At 44.0% G+C, this 21,670-nt stretch overlaps 1 protein-coding gene across 4 annotated transcripts in view; it reads right to left on the bottom strand.

Moving 5' to 3' along the window:
• Positions 1 to 1,108: 1,108 nt before the first annotated feature.
• Positions 1,109 to 21,670, bottom strand: part of VSTM5 (V-set and transmembrane domain containing 5) — a 44,014-nt gene continuing 23,452 nt past the window's right edge. The window contains exons 2-5 of one of the 4 annotated variants that reach the window (XR_007121213.1): positions 3,817 to 4,143; positions 3,563 to 3,703; positions 2,445 to 3,429; positions 1,109 to 1,723 (exon numbers count right to left, since the gene is read on the bottom strand). Coding sequence is in view for 1 of the 4 variants with exons in the window: in XM_047693979.1 (XP_047549935.1) it covers positions 3,386 to 3,429; positions 3,563 to 3,703; positions 3,817 to 4,143 (512 nt within the window). In the remaining 3 variants the exon portion in view is untranslated. The other 3 variants (XR_007121214.1, XR_007121215.1, XM_047693979.1) reach the window with 3 other exon arrangements.

Here is a 21,670-nt window from a genome sequence, read left to right as displayed (position 1 = left end):
CTGAAAGGAAAATGGCGGATTACTGCAACATGTGACTTGTGTATGCAGAGACAGGTTCATATATGCCTAAGTCTAGAAGGATGCTATTGTTTCCTCTGAGGAGAGGTGAGAGGGAGGGAGAACTTTACTTTTGACTTTATATAGACTCCAGTATCATTTTAATTTTAGTATTTTTTTTGAAAGATTAATTCATTTCACATAGAGAAAAGAGCAAGCAGGTGGACAGAGAGGGACAAGCAGACTCTGCACTGAACCTGGAGCCAGTGGTGGGGCTCGATCCCCCATCCCTGAGATCAGGACCTGAGCCAAAATCAAGAGTCTGACAATGCACTGCACCACCTACGTGCCCTGGTATCATTTTAAAGAAGGATTTCTCAGGGTTCTGGGTGGCTCAGGCAGGTGTCTGACTTTGACTCAGGTCCTGATCTCAGGGTCCTGGGATCAAACCCCCACCCCGCACCCCCATGCTCACGCATGTGCGCTCTCTTTCAAATCTCTTAAAAAAAAAAAAAAGATTTCTCACCTTTGCAATTAAACCAAGCTAAAACACCAACCTGATATTTAGAGAGCAGTGGCAGTTTACCACGGAGCAGCACGTTGCAGGGGTTGGAAAGGTGCCAAGGACAAGGTAAGCTGTGTTCATGGACACAGCAGCACCTGATCGCCTGGTTCTCCCACGCTGCCTTGGTCCGGAGTGAGCCCCACCCGTTGTGTGCCCCCGCCCCCCTTCCACCCTCCTCCCATTTCCAATGGGAAATGAGAAAGTACAGTATATGCCTTCTTAATTTCTCAGATCGCAATCTGCAAGGACGTTCTGTTGACAGCATGAATGTTCCGTCCTGCATCTCACATGCTGTCCAGCAAGGTGGGACACTGGCCACATCATTATTTCAGCCCTTTCTAGAAGCAGAAAGGACTCTATTGAATTACGATTAATATTCTGGAAGCAAAAACTTCAAATTAATTTGGGAAGATGCAGGGCAGAATGGTGGGCTGATGAGGGGTTGTTTTCCAAGACTGCTAAAGAATGCTTACAGTTAGAATCAGTATTAGTACCCGTGGCTGAGGCTGAGTGGTTTGCTTGTGTCCACAGCTGACGGAAACCTCCCCCAGGGCCTCAGAGTGCTTGGCAGGAGTGGGGTCACACACAAAGGACAGGTCTTTTATTTCCAGGCTTTATTTCATTCTTTAAATTTTCACAGCTTAAAACATAACTTTAGCTTAACATTTCCAGTAGCTACCCTCTAGGACCTAATACTTTTTTTGAAAAAACAGACAAAAACCTTTCAGGTTCTGGCCTCAAACACTTTCCACAAGAATGTTCTGGATGGAGGGAGCTTTAAAAGTGCAAAATAAAGAAACAGCAAGGGGCTAACTTTTCATGAGTTTGGGGGGCGGGGGCGTTATTTTACACTTGGGTTTGCCCACAGAGGCCTGCCTCTCCCTCAGTATGCTTTGCCATTTCTTTTTCAAGATCTTATTTTTAAGTAATCTCTCTACCTGACATGGGGCTTGAAGTCACAACTCTGAGATCAAGAGTCACATGCTCTACCTCCTGAGCCAGCCAGGCATCTCTCCACGCCTCCTTATATTCTGAAGACGGCCACACCTGACTTCTGACGCTCCAAGAAGTTCAGTTCTGGAAAGCAGGGAGTGTCGAAGAGGACACAGAACTCCAGCAGCTGCTGCCCAGATCCAAACCGGTTTCCTGCCGATGGGCCTTCTGTGTGAAAGAAATGAATGAATCAGATGACCCTTGACCTTCTTTGTTCAGGTACTCCACCCAGCTTCCTCAAGGCTCTGGGGCCTGGCTCCTCTGAATGCTGCCCGGGGAAAGGACACAATTGTGTACTGAAGGTGGCCCCAAGGTGAAGGTGAGAACCTTCTGTGACCGGCACTCCAGCTACAAATGAGGCCTGTGGACCAACGGCACTCTTGCTTTTTGAATCAAACAGTACTTTTAGAGTCCTTCTGGAAGATCACAAAGCTCCTGTCTGACTCCTCTAGGAAGAGCTCTTCTTGTAACCTTGGCTTATTTAGAGATAGGCTTCTTACCAACTTCCCCAGGCAACTTCTTGCTTGCCACATGGCAAGCAGAAGAGATGGGACATTGGGGACTTAAGGAAAAGAGGAGGGAATGTTCTAGCTCTCTTTCATGTCTGCATGGGTGAATTTGCAGTTGGAGGCTGGGGACTGAGCTCCTGACCTTGGCCTCCACTGTAACTGGGGTGCTTCCTTTGGTTTGTAGCTAAGAATGTTGGAGAGAGAAAGAAGAATGGAAAATAAATTCATTCCTACTTTAGAACTTGCCAAATGGAAGGCGGGATGGAGACACTTTCAAGTAAACACAGTGACTAACAAGCTGAGAGAATGAGAGCCAAGGCCAGCTCTGAGCCAGTCCCTCATTTCACCTGGAGCCCCAGAACCCCAGAGTGTTTTCTCACTTGGCAGCATTCAGTAGAAGGCTTATTGCTTTCCAGATCCTTGAAGAATCCTCATGCTTTTTCTTCAACTGCCCGGGAGCTCCATGCATACTGTGGGCTTCATGTGATACCCTGGTGAGGTAGGTGAGCGGCAAGCATCCCTAAGCCCACTTGGGAGAGTGCAAGGGCCTGACTGGAGACAAAGAGTTGGTGACTGAGGAGCAGAGATCTGAAGCCTCTGGTAACATTCCAGTCATAACCAGCCCCCACGCAGGCTCACTTTCACACAAGCACCATGACCCAGCTTGTCAGGAAGCCCTGTGGACACCAGTTGCTGCCCACAGTGGCTAAGAATATCCGGGTTCCTCTCACTGGTCTAAATTGAGGCCATAGGAGGGGGAAAATCCAATTAATGTCAGAATAAGAGAGGAAGAGAAAGGCAATCTCTCTAATTCCTGTTTCTAGTGCTGGTCCCTCAGGCACAAGTGAAGCTCTTCGCCTTAAAGCTTCTGGCCCAGGGCCTGGCCCTGCTCTGAGCACCTCACTAGGGCCCAAGGGCAGCCTTGCAGCTTCCACCTCTGCCCGGCAGGCAGACCGTGGCAGAACTTTTCACAGAAGCTACCACGGCAGAGGTGGGAGGGACAGGCTGGGAAGGAAGAACACAGAGAGCTTGTTCAGGGCTGGCTGCACGCTCAGTCTGGATGCGCCCTGGCCTCAGCCCCAGAGCGCAGTGAGCAAGCAGCCAGGCCTCCCTGAACTTGTGAGTGCTAGAACTGACTTTGTCCAACCCAAGTCCTCAACTCCACACAGTTGATTTTGTTCACAACCATAGCGCCTTCAGGAATGGCTGGTCAAGGCTGGGCAACAGGAGGATGGGAGGGTGGTTCCGCCATGTTGGCTCCTTTTGTTGGAAAAATAACACTTTCCCTCTGAGGTAGGAATGTAACTGGGCGCAGCCTTGGCTAACACTCTACATCCTGCAGCTCGATCTCCTCAGTGGTGCTCTCTGCAAAACAAGAGACAAGCCCAGGCAGGTGCCCATCAGCTGGGGGGGGGGGGGTTCTCGGGGAGACCAGGCTAACATGCACCCCCACAACCATGAAAGCATGACTGGATGATCACAGGGCCCAAAGAATTACCTTTGAGTTTGTGTCTTCTCTTCCTCTGGAATTTGTATGCACACTTGTTACACACCCACATGAGGCTGATTAACAGCGCAGCCACAGCAGCGAGAAAAGCGAGGAAGACGGCAACAAAATGGAGGTCTTCGTAGAGGATCTCTACGGGGCGGGGAGGGGAACGGGGAGACAAGGTCTCTTTCAGTATCATGAAAGCACTCCCCCCGACCAAGGCTGGCAGTTCAGCGGGGGGCCCACCCCCCGCCCGGTCTTGCCTGACACGTGCAGCACGATGGTGCCAAACTGGCTGCTCCCCAGGCGCTCCGTCACGGTGATGACGTAGTAGCCGGAATCCCTCACGCCCACACTGAAGAGCTGGATGGAGCCGTTGTCGAAGGTGCAGAGTCGGTCCTTGTGGCTCTGGGAGATGTTGGCCTGAGTCCCTGGCTTCCACTCGACGATCTTCTGCGCTCCCCAGTTAGACGTATACTTCCATTCGATGGTGGGGATGCCATGGCAGGAGTACTCAACCGAGAGCAGGATGTCCTCCTCCACCGTGGCATTGATGGCGGACTGGGGGATGTACAGTGACACGCCCTGACCTGCGGGACCGGGTGCCAAAACGGGGGCATTTATACAGGAACTGACAGCAACTTATATAGGAGTCCACATATAGGAGTGGACTGCCCGGAGTCGTTCATTTATTGAGCGAATACTTACTAAGTGCCTGCTCCGTGCCATGCTGTTGTCTAGGTTCTGGTGCTGGCCTAGTATTTGTGTCCCCAATGCCCCCCTCCCCCGCCCAATCTTGAAATTCCTATGTTGAAGCCCCAACCTCCAGCAGGACTATAATTGAAGATGAAGCCTCCAAGGAAGTAATGGAGGTTAAATGAGGTCATAAGGATGGGGCCCTGATCCAGCAGGATTAGTGTCTTTATAAGAAGAGACACCTGAGGGGCGCCTGGGTGGCTCAGTGGGTTAAAGCCTCAGGTCGTGATCTCAGGGTCCTGGGGATCGAGCCCCTCGTTGGGCTCTCTGCTCAGCAGGGAGCCTGCTTCCCCCTCTCTGACTGCCTCTCTGCCTACTAGTGATCTGTCAAATAAATAAAATCTTTAAAAAAAAAAAAAAGAAGAAGAAGAGACACCGGAGTGCTCTCTCTCTCTCTCATTATCTCTCCACAGGGATGCAAGGGGGGAAATGGGAGAAAATACTGAGGTTGCAGCAAGAAGGGGGAAGGCAGCTGTCTACAAGCTAGGAAGAGAGCACTCACCAGAAACTCTGAGATGCTAGAACCTTGATCTAGGGCTTTCCAGCCTCTGGCACTGCAAGAAAATAATTTCTGGTGCTTAAGCCCCTCAGCGTGTGCTATTTTGTTACGGACTAAAACTGAATAAGACACAAGGTTCTTGTGTGCTCGATGGACAGTGAACCTCCCTGGAGGCTCCATTCTATAAGGGAGACATACAAGGATGAAATAAACAAGATCATTTTAGATTATGACAAGCACTACTGACAGGTGAGGGTGCAGATGGCACACAGAATTAGAGAATGGTCAGGGAAGACTTCATGGAGGAAATGACATTTGAATGGAGACCAGAAGGGCAGGCAGGCAGCGTGTGGACACTCGCAGGAGGAGCATCTCAGGCAGAGGGAGCAAGCACAAAGACTGAGGGGAGGGTGAGTACTGGTGTGTCTCAGGGACAGAAAGGCCAGCATGCTAGAATGCAGTGAGCAATGCGGAGAGACAGAGTGAGGCTGCAGAGCAGGCAGGACGCAGGCCATGCTGTGAGGGGTGGGGGTGGGGCTTTACTCAAGGCTGATGGGAGCCATAGGGGGGCTTAGGTGGAAGGTGATATTCTCCATTAAGCTTGACAATGTTTGCTGTGCAGAACATTCTGGGGGGTGAGGGGACAAGAGCTGAAGCAGGATGAGCCATCAGAGGGCTGCTACAGGGGTTGGACAAGAGATGGAGGTATAGCCTCGCAGAGCATGAATGTGGTCTGATTTAGGCTACGTATTTGGAAGCAGGGAGGACAAAACATGCTGACAAACTAGATGTGGGTATGGGGGAGGCAGAGGCATCAGAGGTTTCTGTGCGAGCATGCAGATGTGTCATTTGCCATTGAATAAGGTTAGGTGTGTACACCGTTGTACATGTACTACGTAGGTACCACGCACAAGCCCTGTGCCAACCACGTTCCACACATCATCTCATCAAGGTCTCATCCACAACCTACTGCAATGCCATCAAACACAGAGCAAACCTCACTGTCCACAGGACTAATGAGCTTGGCAAAGTTCACTCTGCAAAGCAGAGAGTCACACAAGGGCTCTGTTGGAATGTTTAACCTCTAAGCTCGGATCAGTAGTCAGTAATTGGTGGTGGCGAGCACAGAATGTGACAAATGGCCCACACCCTGAGACGACTGGACAGAGTTGGCTGGACTGGATAATGAACAGGGCAGGACTGAAACTTGGAGCACTGCCCTTGGTTTCCACCTCCATTTCCCCCTCAGTCTTTGAGAGTCCAGCTGCCCCAAGCCCCTGCTGTGTGGCTCCAGGTAACCACACCTGTTCCTTTTCCAGGCAGGTCTCACTGGCCCCTCTCATCCCCAGCACATTCCCTTAGTGGTCTTCTCCTAAGGCTCTTGGAGAGGCGACTATGAATAGTCTGATAAAAGGCGTGTGAAAAACTGAGATGTGGTAATGGTTTTTTTTTTTTTTTAAGATTTTATTTATTTATTAGACAGAGATCACAAGTAGGCAGAGAGGCAGGCAGAGGGGGAGCGGGGAAGCAGGCTCCCTGCTGAGCAGAGAGCCTGATGCGGGGCTTGATCCCAGGACCCCAGGATCGTGACCTGAGCTGAAGGCAGAGGCTTAACCCACTGAGCCAGCTAGGCCCCCCGGTAATGGTTTTCAAGAATGACAACTGCCAAGTAACAGAAATACATTTTCTCCCAACTCTATTTTAAAACATGTTAAATTCAGAGAAAAGTTTTGAAAGGCAAGTACAATTAATATGTATCCTTTCCTTAGTTTACTAGTTATGAACATTTTGGCACATTTACCCTTTTCTCTCAGGAAAAAAAAAAGAGGTCAAATTCCAGGTCAGCCCTTCTTCATCTCTGTGTCCCCAAACACAGTCCCTGATGCATAGTGATAGGTCAACAGGTATTTGTTGACCGAATGAATAAGCGAATGACAAAATACTTAACAAGAAGGCTGAGATTTCCTGATAGAATTGTTGCTGCTGAAGTGGTATGAAACATTAGCACAATTAAAAGGTAACACACATTGGGAGGCCTGGGTGGCTCAGTTGGTTGGGCAGCTGCCTTCGGCTCAGGTCATGATCCCAGCGTCCTGGGATCGAGTCCCACATCGGGCTCCTTGTTCATCAGGGAGCCTGCTTCTCCCTCTGCCTCTGCCTGCCATTCTGTCTGCCTGTGCTTGCTCTCTCTTCCTCGCTCTCTCTGACAAATAAATAAATAAAATCTTTTAAAAAATAAATAAATAAATAAAAAATAAAAGGTAACACACAGGCTCAGACCTTTGGAGAACAACTTTGAGCTCGCCAGTGTTAAATAAACCTCTGATCCTTCAAGGTCTCCGAGTGCTGCTTGGTTCTTCCACCAGGATCCAGTCCAAGTTCTGCAACATTTGGTTCCCTGACCAGGAAACCCAACCGCCCTGGCCCATTGGTTTGGGGCAATGGTGGGGCAGTGCCGGAATGAGGGATCCTCAGGGAGAAGGTATGCCCTGCCTGATTTTTGGCAGTCTCCTGCCTGGTCGCCTCAGGCTGGCCCGCCCTGCTGTTCCTACCCAGACTCAAAGGAGACTTGGCAGCTGAGGACCTGGTCCTGACTTTGGATTCTGGTAAAATCTGGGGCCCTAGGACCCAGTCAGGCCCACCCCTGAGGGTGGAAGCGAGACTGATCACCTCCCAGAGACCTCTTAGAAATCTCACAGGTAGGGCCTTCCTGGGGGGAGGTCCTTCAGGTCAGGAATCCCAGAAAGGAATTTCCAGAAGGAATTCCACAGATCAGGGCCTTCTGGAGGGAAGGAACTGTAATAACTTATTGTGAAAGTGTCAGTGAATGTGCAGTTTGGCCTGGCTTGTCAGGCATATGGATTCTGTGGCTCCATCCACAGATGGGGACCCTTAGGGTCCCCAGAAGCCTATGAAGTCCGAATGGCCCTAACCTGCTTCCCTGGTGACCTCATAGGGTCTAAGGTGAGCCCCCCCTTTAGGGTGCCAGTCTGGGGTTCATACGGACTCGCTAAGGCTAAGAGGCACCCAGGCGTCCTCTGGGATGCTGGACAGGGGGGCATCTGACTGGTCTATCCTTTGAAGGGACACCCACCCTTCGTTTGTCTTCATGCCAATGACACAGGGAGGGAACACACAGGGTGGCCAAGGGAACCTCCCTGCTCATCATGGTGAGCATGATGACGGATTCAAAACCTATGGTCTTAGACTGTATGCTCAAAATTTTTTTAAGAAGCGATTCTCAGGAGACTATGGGATCAAAACATTTGGGAAATTCGGCACATTATGTGAATTGGAATGCGCCACCTTTGGGGTCAAATGGCCCTCTGAGGGGCCTTAAGACTTACCCACTGTCCAGGTCATTTACAAAATTATGGTCAGGACTCCCAGACACCCTGGCCAATTCCCATATATTGATTCTTGGCTTCAGATAGCCCAAACTCTGCCCCCATGGGTCCGATTCTGTGCTAATAGGAAAGACCAAAGTAGGACATTTGTAACCCGAGTAAAAGAGCCCAGAGTCTGTAAGGAAGCAAAGCCTATCAGGGAGGCCCTGGCCAGTGGGCATCAGGAGCAGCAATGGCGATGAGCTCTGGACAAGGAAGAACCCGTCAGAAAGTGTGGGGACCACAGTCCTCCACTGACCTGGGGCCTAAAGGTGAGCTGCAGGAAGACAGCGCTCCTGCTTCTGGTAAGTGGCATGTGTGGGGAGATACCCAATTTAGCGGCTCTGATAGCCCATAAGATACTTGATCCAGACAGAAACAGAATGAAAAATAACAGCTCTCATATTTACCTTTAAGAGAAAGTGGGAGGGGCGCCTGGGTGGCTCAGGGGTTTAGGGCCTCTGCCTTCGGCTCAGGTCATGATCCCGGGACCCTGGGATCAAGCCCCACATTGGGCTCTCTGCTCAGCGGGGAGCCTGCTTCCTCCTCTCTCTCTGCCTGCCTCTCTGCCTACTTGTGATCTGTCAAATAAATAAATAAAATTAAAAAAAAAAAAAAAAAAAGAATATTCCCAAGCAGCTGCCAAACCTCCTTTGTTTTAGGGAATTCCCTGTCTTCTCTGGCCTAATATGGATTGTCTATCCCCGCCCTTGTTGGTGTGAAAACATGGCATCTGCTCCTCTGGAGCTGATGATCTCCTGAACCAGGAACCCTTTCCCTGCCCTCTGGTGGCAGCACTTTGTCTCTTCTGCCTCCCCATCTTTCTTTTTCCTGTTTCTGCACCACCTTGGGTGCGGCCTGCATCACTGGCTTCTAGACCATCCTTAGTGCCTTAGGCACCACTGTCAAGGAGCAAGAAGAACAACCCTAGGAACTACCACCACCCACTCCAGATTTCCCCATGTATCTCAGGTGAAAATTGACCATGGGGAAGATCCTAGTGGAACATATTTCAGCATTTAAACTAAGCTTGTTGGTTTAATTCAGACAGATATGTCTTTTAAGTTATCAGAGGCAAACGTGAAATTGTTATTCTATCAAGGTTTACTGAAGGTCAAATAAGCTCGTTGTCTCTGTTGAAATGTGTTACCAAAATAATGACTAAACTGATGGCTAATTGTCTCAAAGTTTTCATGGGTAATTGTTAATACAGCTTTTGAAGTCTTTGGTAACCTGAAACTTTAAAGTTTTGGTTGAATGACAAATGGAATGAAATTCGTTGAACAGGGGCACCTGGGTGGCTCAGTGGATTAAGCCGCTGCCTTCGGCTCAGGTCATGATCTCAGGGTCCTGGGATCGAGTCCCGCATCGGGCTCTCTGCTCAGCAGGGTGCCTGCTTCCCCCCCCCCCTCTCTCTCTCTCTGCCTGCCTCTCCGTCTACTTGTGATCTCTCTCTGTCAAATAAATAAATAAAATCTTAAAAAAAAGAAATTCGTTGAACATCTAGGTCTTTCAAATAGGATAAAATGCTAAGTTATTAATTACTGGACATAGGTTTGTGCTTTTGACTTACTGCAAAGAAACTAAGAGTATTTAAAATTGTTGGTAAGGGGCGCCTGGATGTCTCAGTGGATTAAGCCTCTGCCTTCAGCTCAGGTCATGATCTCAGGGTACTGGGATCAAGTCCAACATTGGGCTCTCTGCTCAGTGGGGAGCCTGCTTTCCCTCCCCCTCTGCCTGCCTCTTCTGCCTACTTGTGATCTCTTTCTCTCTCTCTGTGTCAAATAAATAAATACAATCTTTAAGATAAAAAACAAAAAAACTGTTGGTAAATATGTCTTGTGCTTAACTGATTCATAAATTTGCCATCTAAAGAATTCTGTTGTAACAGTTCACAAAGGGTTAATACTTAGCCATTGCTAGCTATTAAGGTGTTTCTAAGAGTACAAAATTATGCTAACTGTAACTATGACTGATGGAAATAAGGGAAACAACTCTATGTGGATAAGTAGGAGATATGTAAGAAAGATAGAAGGAATGGGAATGCATTTTGTTGAAGGAAAAGAAGGTAATTTTATCCTGAATGAGATGATTTTTTGGAAGGAAAATGGCTTGGGACAAAACCTAAATGCAAAGGAAAGTTGTAGAAGGTTTGTGAAGGGAAATCTTCAGAAAAATAATTTTAAGTATGGCCACGATGGACTAAGATTGAACTGAATTTTTAAAAAGACACTGGTATAGAAAGCTGGTTTTCGCTCTGTTCAAAAGGACAAACTTTTCTCAGGTTAATTGATCTGCTGTCAGGAAGAAAACGTAAATAGTTGTTTCCTCTTTGCCTGTCCAGAAAAACCATTTTCCACATTTTGCCCCTATCAGGTGTTTAACATCCCTAATTATATTTAGGCACATGCTTTAAGACTTTCTAAGATTTTAGAAAATGTTGACAAGATTTAAATTGTAAATGAAATCTCTTTAACTCATTAGGCTTTTCCCTGGTATGCTAAGTTACTCAGGAAGTACTGTTAAACAAATGATCAACCTTGGGTTACATCTGGGTAAATGCTATATGATTCTAGAGGTTCTATACATTTCCCAAAGTTGCAATGTTTCGATAAGTCATCATTTGATATTTAATTATTGAAGTGTTACGTGTTACAGAAATAACGAGATTTCCTTACCAGCTAAATTGTAAACTCTCATCAGCTATTTAACCATATCTATTCTGAGTTTTTGTCATTTATAATTGTTTTAATTCTCTTGTAAAATGAGTTTCACCTTAAAGGAGTTTCATATAAAGGATTTTCAGGATAAATACAGGTATCCAATATATTGGAAACCCTAAAACTGAAATGGGAAAAAACTTCCAGAACTAACTAAACCAGAATTAGTAACATGGGAGTAAATGAACTAAAAGATTATAGCGTTATGCCTCTTATTTTAGACATTGCTCGCTCTCTAATGTTTGCCCTTCCAGACTAAGAAAAATTTTACTTAAGTTACCTGTGACTTACAGAAACGTAAAAATATTCATTCAACTTTTCTCTCTTTCTGAACCCTCTGAAACTCAAAAGGTCTCAGTAAGTATTCCTTCTTCCATGGCAATTAGTCATTTGCATAAGTTCAATAAGAATCTGTTCTCCGTGTAACAGGACACTATGGGAAACATTGGTTATTTTACTAAGGCTTTGACTGGAATGTCATATTTGAGAAAGACATACATAGACTCAGATATGACCAGACAGCTTTAAGGAACTAAGGTTGACTTTATGAAACCTGGAGCCATAAAGCCCCTTGGAACTGTTGGCCTGATACCTTGCAGCCTCACCAGGTGAGTAAAGAAGGTCACTTCCTGGCAGGTACAGGAACTTCAGGATACTTTGGGGACCTCACGAAGAAGAATCTACCCAAATCTACAGGTGTTGCAGGCATGTCTGATGGCAAGTACATGGCTTGGTTTCTGTCCTGGAAAGGCTACTGAAAGTTCAACCGAGATTCCTTATAAGAAGTTCCAGCAAAGCAGATTCTAAAAGATCTGTGTGATCACTCACTGTTCTTGCTGATCTTATGTAAATAATTAGGCCAAATCTGTTTAAACTGGACTTGTTTTTCAAATAAATTAGTCCTAATTTGGCTATCTCTGGAAATGAGGGTTATTTTAGAAAGAAAAATTATGTTTCAGTAACACACCTTTGTGGATGTTAAGTTCTAGATTTGGTTGTCTTTAAATGCTTGTTGTTTACCTAAGCTAGACAACTAGAGGTAAACTTAAGAGAAATTACCACAGTAACTCATATATAGATAATCTTCTGCTGATTATTGTGTGGGGATAATAACCGCATGGGCACATAATTATCTAAACAACTGGAAAATGGGATTGATTCCCCAACAACTGTATAACTTAACTATCACCTTAACTAATTCTGTGGGGCTAGGATAAGAAATTGCCTAAAAGCCAGAAACATACCCCACCCCATAGGATTAACTATGGACTTGTGGAGATAATAGATGACCCCACTTTCTTTATGATTTTATTGGATAGATGCATGTGGGACTCCCCTTACCTCTTGACAAGTTTTCTCCCACTTGCTTATGATCCTTTGTAATTATGATATTGTTAAGGCTGGACAACTCAAGAAAAGGGCTTCTTAGTGGTTTCATCCCTTAGTCATATTTATCCTAGAAGCCACCTCTATTGAGGTACAATTACAAACAAAGGCTTTAGCTAAGGGCGCCTGGGTGGCTCAGTGGATTAAGCCGCTGCCTTCGGCTCAGGTCATGATCTCGGGGTCCTGGGATCGAGTCCCACATCGGGCTCTCTGCTCAGCGGGGTGCCTGCTTCCCTCTCTCTCTCTCTCTCTGCCTGCCTCTCCGTCTACTTGTGATCTCTCTCTGTCAAATAAATAAATAAAATCTTTAAAAAAACAAAACAAAAAAAAAACCAAAAAAAAAAAAAAAACCAAAACAAACAAAAAAAGGCTTTAGCTAAGCATAGAACAGCCCTCCTCATAAAAGGAGCCTCAAAGCTCACTATGGGACAATCCCTGACTGTAATGACTTTGCATCAGGTCCAGATTTGTCTTAGAAACGAAAGGCCACCAATGGATGATGGAGGCCAACTTATTAAATACCAGGCTACACTGATAGAGGTGCCTGAAATAATACCTAAAACCTGTCAGACTTTAAAAATCCAGCTACCCTTATGCCTGGACCTGAACGTCGCACTCCTGTAGAGCATAACTGTTGGAGGTCATTGATATTGTTTATTCTAGTCAGTGGGATTTAAAAGATTGCTGCAGCTATAATTCACCAAGAAAGCTCTATGGCAGGACACCCCCCCACCCGGTAGTAAGTAGTCTTAGAGGAGACCTTGAACAGATTGGAAACTTAGAGGTGTCCCAACACCTCCAAGCCCTGGGAAAAACTAGAAGGCCCATCTCCTGAGAAGCTTTAGAAAGGACCTTCTCAAATCATAGTGGACAGTGCCCCACACTGTTGTTCTAACCACCCTCTACTGCCCTCAGGGTCTTAGGTGTCACCGAATGGGTCCACCGCTCTAGAGTAAAGAAGGATCTCACCAGCTGGATGAACCACGCCAGTGGGAAGCCCTACCAGATCCTACAGACCTGCTCTAGCTCTACCTTCAACGAGACCCCACCAACTGATGGACACCCATTCACCGTGGTCCCTGGCTATTGCAGGCATGACACCAACACCCTCACCTCAAGAGATGAATTTTACATTGCTGCCCCTTCTGACTGGACTTTCTCCCAGACACTTGTTATTGTTACTGCTTATTGGGCAGCCTTAGGAACCTTAAGATGGATTGCGAAGTTCAGAGAAAACCTGTTACCAGGCGAGCCACTGCCCAAATATTAGTCTCGCAGGGCCATGGTAATAGACGATAATGATGCCCTCCCCTAGGTGTTTAAAAGGGCATCAAAGGGGGGAATGATTGGGAAAAACTGTACTCTATGATGGCTGGCCAAAACAGCAAGGGAATTCTAGTCCCCGTCTCAAAGCCCTTTCGGGTTCTTCTTTCCTACCCCGTTTCCTGCGCACACCAAAATTACCAAGTATGTAGAAGTAGAGGGTATAAATTCCCCCTCCCTGCTTGCGCTCGGGGCTCAGACCTTTGGAAAACAACCTCGTCTGAGTCCACTGCTGTTAAATAAACCTCCAATCCTCAAAAAAAAAAAAGTAACAAATAAGAGAACTATAATTTAGTCAAGATTTTATGTGCCAGTTACTAGAATATATACTTATTGTACTTAGCAATCCTTCCCTAATGTTTTACATAAGTCAGCAAACATGCCCATGTAGCTAGGAAATGGAAAAGATGGGACTTAAATGCAGTTTTGTCTGATCAAAGCCCTATGTTTTTCCCTAAAGACACCACCAAGATATTAGAAATAAATGCCAAGGGAAACAAGGGCAAACATGGACTATTGTGACTTTATCAAGATCAAAAGCTTTTGCACAGCAAAGGAAACAGTCAACAAAATTAAAAGACAAACAACAGAATGGGAGAAGATATTTGCAAACGACGTATCAGATAAAGGGCTAGTATCCAATATCTATAAAGAACTTATCAAACTCAACACCCAAAGAACAAATAATCGAATCAAGAAATGGGCAGAAGACATGAACAGACATGTCTGCAAAGAAGACATCCAGATGGCCAGCAGACACATGAAAAAGTGCTCAAAAATCACTCAGCATCAGGGAAATACAAATCAAAACCATAGTGAGATACCACCTCACACCAGTCAGAATGGCTACAATTAACCAGTCAGGAAACAACAGGTGTTGTCGAGGATGCAGAGAAAGGGGAACCCTCCTACACTGTTGGTGGGAATGCAAGCTGGTGCAGCCACTCTGGAAAACAGCATGGAGGTTCCTCAAAATGTTGAAAATAGAACTACCCTATGACCCAGCAATTGCACTACTGGGTATTTACCCTAAAGATACAAACGTAGTGATCTGAAGGAGCATGTGCACCCAAATGTTTATAGCAGCAATGACCACAATAGCCAAACTATGGAAAGAGCCTAGATGTCCATCAGCAGATGAATAAAGATGTGGTATACATATGTGTGTGTATACGTGCACACACATGCACATACACATACATACATACACTCACAATGGAATACTAGGCAGCCATCAAAAAACCTGAAATCTTGCCATTTGCAATGATATGGATGGAACTAGAGGGTATTATGCTAAGCAAAATAAGTTAATCAGAGAAAGACAATTATCATATCTCTCTGATATGAGGAATTTGAGAGGTAGGGCAGAGTGTCGTGGGGGGTAAGGGAGGGAAAAAATGAAATAAGATGGGACCAGGGAGGGAAACAAACCATTAAGGGACTCTTAATCTCAGGAAACAAACTTCAGGTTGCTGGAGGGGAGGGACATTGGGGACAATGGACATTGGGAGCATATGTGCTATGGTGAGCGCTGTGAATTGTGTAAGACTGATGATTCACAGACCTGTACCCCTGATACCCCTGAAACAAATAATACATTATGTTAAAAAAAAAAAAAGAATAAATGAATTCAGTAAAGTTGCAGAATGCAGCTTTGCTGCCCGTGGTCACTGCCGAGTAAGCATTGTTAAAGTCTCCCTCCCACCACCATCATGTCTAAGTCAGAGTCTCCCAAAGAGCCTGAACAGCTGTAGAAGCTCTTCATCGGAGGTCTGAGCTTTGAAGCCAAAGAGTCTGAGGAGCCATTTTGAGCAATGGGGAACACTTATGGACTATGTGGTAATGAGAGATCCAAACACCAAATGCTCCAGAGGCTTTGGGCTTGTCCCATAGGCTACTGTAGAGGAAATGGATGCAGCCATGAATGCAAGGCCACATAAGGTGGATGGAAGTGTTGTAGAACCAATGAGGGCTGTCTCTAGAGAAGATTCTTAAAGACCTGGTGCCCACTTAACTGTGAAAAAGATTTTTGTTGGTGGCATTAAAGAAGATGTTGAAAAACATCATCTAAAGAGATTATTTTGAACAGTATGGGAACATCAAAGTGATTGAGATCATGACTGACTGAGGCAGTGGCAGAAAGGGGTTTTGCTTTTGTAACATTTGATGACCATGACTCTGTAGATGAGACTGTCATTCAAAAATACCATACTGTGAATGGCCATGATTGGGAAGTAAGGAGAGCCCTATCTAAGTAAGAGATGGGTAGAGCTTCACTCAGCCAGAGAGGCTGAAGTGGTTCTGGAAACTTTGGAGGAGGACATGGGGGAGGTTTTGGTGGCCATGACAGCTTTGGTTGTAGAGGAAATTCAGTGGGTGAGGTGGCTTTGGTGGCAGTCCAGGTGGTGGTGCATATGGGGCAATGGTAATGGCAATAATGGATTTGGTAATGATGGAAGCAACTTTGGATGTGGCGTAAGCTATAATGATTTTGGCAATTACAACAATCCATCCTCAAATTTTGGACCTATGAAAGGAGGACATTTTGGAGGCAGAAACTCTGGCCCGTATGGTGGTGGAGGCCAATACTTTGCCAAACCACAAAACCAAGGTGGTTATGCTGGTTCCAGCAGCAGCAATAGCTACGGCAGTAGCAGAAGGTTTTAATTACTGCCAGGAAACAAAGCTTAGAAGGAGAGGAGAGCCAGAGAAGTGACAGGGATGCTACAGGTCACAAAAGATTTGTGAACTCAGCAAGCACAGTGGTTTCAGGGCCTAGCTGCTAAAAAGAAGACATGTTTTAAACAATACTCATGTGTCTGGGCAAAAAACTTAAGGACTGTATTTGTGATTAATTGTATAACAGGTGATTTTAGTTTCTGTTCTGTGGAAAGTGTAAAGCATTCCAACAAAGAGTTTTAATGTAGTTTTTTTTTTTTTTGGCAACCATGTTGTTGATTGCTAAGTGTAATAGTCTGATCATGATGCTAAATAAAGTCTTAAAAAAAGTTGCAGAATACATAATATATAGAAATCTGTTGTATTCCTATATACTATACTGAAGTAGCACAAACATATTAAGAATATACTCCATTTACAATTGCACTAAAAAGAATAAATTGCCTAGGAATAAACTTAATCAGGGAGGTGAAAGACCCCAATGAAAAAATCAAAGAGGAAATAAAAAAATACATAGAGACAAATAAAAATGAAAACACAACAATTCAAAATTTGGGATGCAGCCAAAGCAGATCTAGGTGTGAAGTTTATAGCAATATAGGCCTACCTCAAGAAACAAGAAAAATCTCAAATAAACAATGTAACAATACATACAAAGGAGTTAGAAAAAGAACAAAGCCCAAAGCGAGTAGAAGGAAGAAAATAAGGATTAGAGCAGAAATAAGTAAAATAGAGACTGGGGAAAAAAAAAAAAAAACAGTGGAAAAGATAAATGAAACCAAGAGCTGATACTTTGAAAAGATAAACCAAATTAGTATTAGCTAGACTTAAGGGGAAAAAAAAAAAAAAAGGAAAACCAAAGCCAAACCAAAGCAAACCAAAACCAGAAACAAAACAAAAAAAAAAAAAGAGAAAGGAATCAGGGAGCCTGCTTCCCCCGCCCTCTCTCTGCTTGCCTCTCTGCCTGCTTGTGATCTCTCTCTCTCTCTCTGTCAAATAAATAAATTAAATCTTTAAAAATAAAATAAAATAAAATAAATAAATAAGAGAAAGGAATCAAATAAAAAATGAAGTAGCAATAACTACCTATACCTTAGAAATACAAGGAATTATAAGAGATTATGAAAATTTATATGCCAACAAATTGGACAACATAGAAGAAATGGATAAGTTCCTAGAAACATACACTCCTCTACAAATGAATCAGGAAGAAATGGAAAATCTGAACTGAAGAATTACTAGTAATAAAATTGAATTGGTAATCAAAAAACTCCCAACAAACAAAATTCCAAGACCAGATGGCTTCACAGGTGAATGCTACAACACATTTAAAGAAGACTTGGGATGTCTGGGTGGCTCAGCTGTTTAAGCATCTGCCTTCAGCTCAAGTCATGATCCCAGGGTCCTGGGATCCAGTCCCACATCAGGCTCCTTTGTCCATGGGGCGCCTGCTTCTCCCTCTGCCTGCCACTCCCCCTGTTTGTGCTCTCCCTCCCTCACAAATAAGTAAACCTTAAAAAAAAAAAAAAAGACTTAATACCTATCCTTTTCAAATTATTCCAAAACTAGAAGAGGAAGAAAACTTCTAAACTCATTCTATGAGGCCAGAATTACCCTGATAACAAAATCAAAGACACCACAAAAAAAAAAAAAAAAAAAAAAAAAAAAAAGAAGAAAGAAAGAAAAAGAAAAGAGAGGGAGAGAAAGAACTATAGACCAGTATCTCTGATAAACATAGATGCAAAAATCCTTAACAAAATATTAGGAGAAATCAACTATATGGGAAAAACATCATTCATCACAATCAAGTGGGATTAAGCCAAGGATGCAAGGATGGTTCAATATCTGTAAATCATTCAACATGATATATCACATTAACAAGAGGAAGGATAAAAACCACATAATTATCTCAATAGAAGCAGAAAAAGCATGGGATGAAGTACAACATCCATTCATGATGAAAACCTCAACAAAGTGGGGTTAGAGGGAACATACATCAACATAATAAAGACCATACATAAATCCCACAGCTTACATCATGCTCAATGGTGAAAACCTGAAAGGGTTTCCTCCAAGATCAGGAACAAGACAAGGATGTCCACTTTGACTGCTCTGATTCAACATAGTACTGGAAATTCTAGCGACAGCAAGCAGATAAAGAATTTAAAGGGTCCATACTGCTAAGGAAGAAGTAAAATGGTCACTATTTGCAGATGACATTATAGGATATATAGAAAATCCTAAAGATGCTACCAAAAAACTATTTGAACTGATAAATAAATTTAGTAAAGTTGCAGAATACAAAATATACAAAAATCTATTGCATTTCTATACACTAATAAAGTAGCAGAAAGAGAAATTATGAAAACAGTTCCATTTCCAACAGCACCAAAAAAGAATACCTATGAGTAAATTCAACCAAGGAGGTAAAAGGCCCATACTCTGAAAGCTATCAAACATTGATGAAAGACAGTGAAGATGACACAAACAAATGGAAAGCTATACCATGGATGGGAAGAATTAGTAGCATTAAAATGTTCATATTACCCAAAGCGATCTACATATTCAATGCAATTCCTATCAAAATGCCAACAGCATTTTTTTCCCCAAGATTTTATTCATTTATTTGATAGAGAGAGATAGAGATCACAAGTAGGCAGAGAGGCAGGCGGGGGCGGGGTGGGGGAAGCAGGCTCCCTGCTGAGCAGAGAGCCCACTGTGGGGCTTGATCCCAGGACCCTGAGATCAAGACCTGAGCCAAAGGCAGAAGCTTAACCCACTGAGCCACCCAGGTGCCCCAACAGCACTTTTCACAGAACTAGAATAATCCTAAGATTTATATGGAACTACAAAAGACTCTAAATAGCCAAAGCACAGTCTAGAAAGAACAAAACGGAAGGTGTCACAATCCCAGATTTCAAGATATACTACAAAACTATAGTAATTAAAACAGTATGATTTTGGGGCCCCAAGGTGGCTCAGTGGGTTAAGAAACTGCCTTCAGATAGGGTCACAATCCCGGGGTCCTGAGATCGAGTCTTGCATCAAGCTCCTTGCTCAGTGGGGAGCCTGCTTCTCCCTCTGCTTGTGGGGGTGCGCTGACAAATTAACCTTAAAAAAAAAAAAAAAAGGAAAACAAAACCACAGTATGACACTGACACAAAAACAGACACAGATCAATGCAACAGAACACAAAGACCAGAAGTAAACCCATGATTATATGGTCAATTAACCTATGACAAAAGGAGGCAAAATTATACAATGTGGAAAAGACAGTCTCTTCAATAAATGGTATTGGGAAAACTGGGCAACCTCATGCAAAAGAATGAAACCGGACCACTTTCTTACGCCATACACAAAATTCAGCTGAAATGGATTAAAAACCTGTGAGACCCGAAACCATAATATTCCTAAAGGAAAACAGAGGTAGTAATCTCTTTGACATTAGCTTTAGCAACATTTTTCCAGATAGGTCTCCTCAGGGAAGAGAAACAAAAGCAAAAATAAGGAATTGAGATTATACCAACAGACAAAGGAAACCATCAACACAGGAAACTACTAAGACAAAAAGGCAACCTATTGGAAATATCTGTAAATGACATATCCATTAAGAGGTTATTATCCAAAAACACATAAGGAACTTACAGAACTCAATGCCAAAACAATTAAAAAATGGATAGCAGATGTTGAGTTGCCATTTTTCCAAGGAAGACAACCAGATGGCCGACAGACACGTGACAAGATGCTCCACATCACCCCTCATCAGGGAAATGCAAATCAAAACCACCGTGAGATACCACCTCACAGCTGTCAGAGTGGTCACAATAGAAAAAGATAAAAAAAATAACAAGCGTTGGTGAGGAGGTGGAGAAAAAGGAACCCTCATGCAATGTTGGTAGGAATGTAAACGGGTGTTACCACTGTGGAAACCAGTATGGAGGTTCCTCAAAAAAACAAAAACAAAAACAAACAAACCCTGAGAACAGAAATACCATATGATCCAGTAATTCCATTGCTGGAATTCTAAAGAAGACAAAAACACTAACTTGAAAATATATTTTTACCGCTATGTTTATTGCAGCATTTTTTTTTCTTTTTCTTTTTTTTTTTTTTAAAGATTTTATTTATTTATTTGACAGAGAGAGATCACAAGTAGACGGAGAGGAAGGCAGAGAGAGAGAGAGAGAGAGGGAAGCAGGCTTCTCGCTGAGCAGAGAGCCCGATGCGGGACTCGATCCCAGGACCCTGAGATCATGACCCGAGCCGAAGGCAGCGGCTTAACCCACTGAGCCACCCAGGTGCCCATCATTTTTTTTTTTCTTAAAACAGCCAAGATATGGAAGAACCCCACATGTTCAATAAATGAATGGATAAAGAAGTGGCAGGGTACACACACACACACACACACACACACAGACACACACTCACCCTGGAATATATTACTCAGTCATAAAGAAGAATGAGATCTTGCCATTTGCAACAATATGGATGGATCTAGAGAGTATGATGCTAAGTGAAATAAGCCAGAAATTCAAATACCATAGGCTTTCACCTATATGTGAAATTTGAAAAACAAAATGAACAAACAAAAAGCAGAATCAAACCCATAAATATAGAGAAGAAATTGATGGCTGCCCGAGAGGTTGGGGTAGGGAGATGGGCAAAATGGGTAAAGAGGGGAGTGAGAGGTACAAGCTTGTAGTTATGGAAGAAGTCGTGGGATGAAAGGGACGGCATGGGGAGTAGAATCTATGGTGTGGCCAGTGCTATATGGTGAGAGATGGTAGCTACACTTGTGATGAGTACAGCATAACATAAAGACCTGTCAAGTCACGATGTTGTACACCTGAAACTAATGTAACATTGTATGTCAGTTGTACCTCCATAAAAAAAAAATACAAAAACTGTTTTTCCCACTTTACTTTGTAGCTGTTATCTATCTAGGTTTCTGGATTTCTCTGATCCCAGATATCAGCAGCTGAAATAGTGATTACTGTAAGATTCAGAAAACCACATTTGGAACTCATGACAAATCTGTGTATTTCCTGTATAGTCTGTGTGAAACATGTTGGTCAAGGTTATTGAAGATCAGTTCCCTAGGATACTACCAGCCCTTTCAATACGCTTAGAGGCCTTCATTTTAAGCCTTTTAGGTACTAAACTGAAAAGCAAATAAAAATAACAAGCCCAAGTGTCTGAGGTGCTGATACACCTGGAAATGGGCCAACCAGATGGTTGGTTTCTTTATTTTCTCTTGACTGTAAGAACCTCCCCCTAATCAGGGAGGCATGGGTGGGTCAATCAGTAAGCGTGGGACTCTTGGTTCCAGCTCAGGTCGTGATCTCAGGGTTCTGAGACTGAGGCTCAC

This window comes from Lutra lutra, chromosome 10 (assembly GCF_902655055.1).
Source record: "Lutra lutra chromosome 10, mLutLut1.2, whole genome shotgun sequence".
Classification (NCBI taxonomy): Eukaryota; Metazoa; Chordata; class Mammalia; order Carnivora; family Mustelidae; genus Lutra; species Lutra lutra.
The sequence above is the reverse complement of the archived record's forward strand: the minus strand, read 5'-3'. Positions and strand labels throughout refer to the sequence as shown.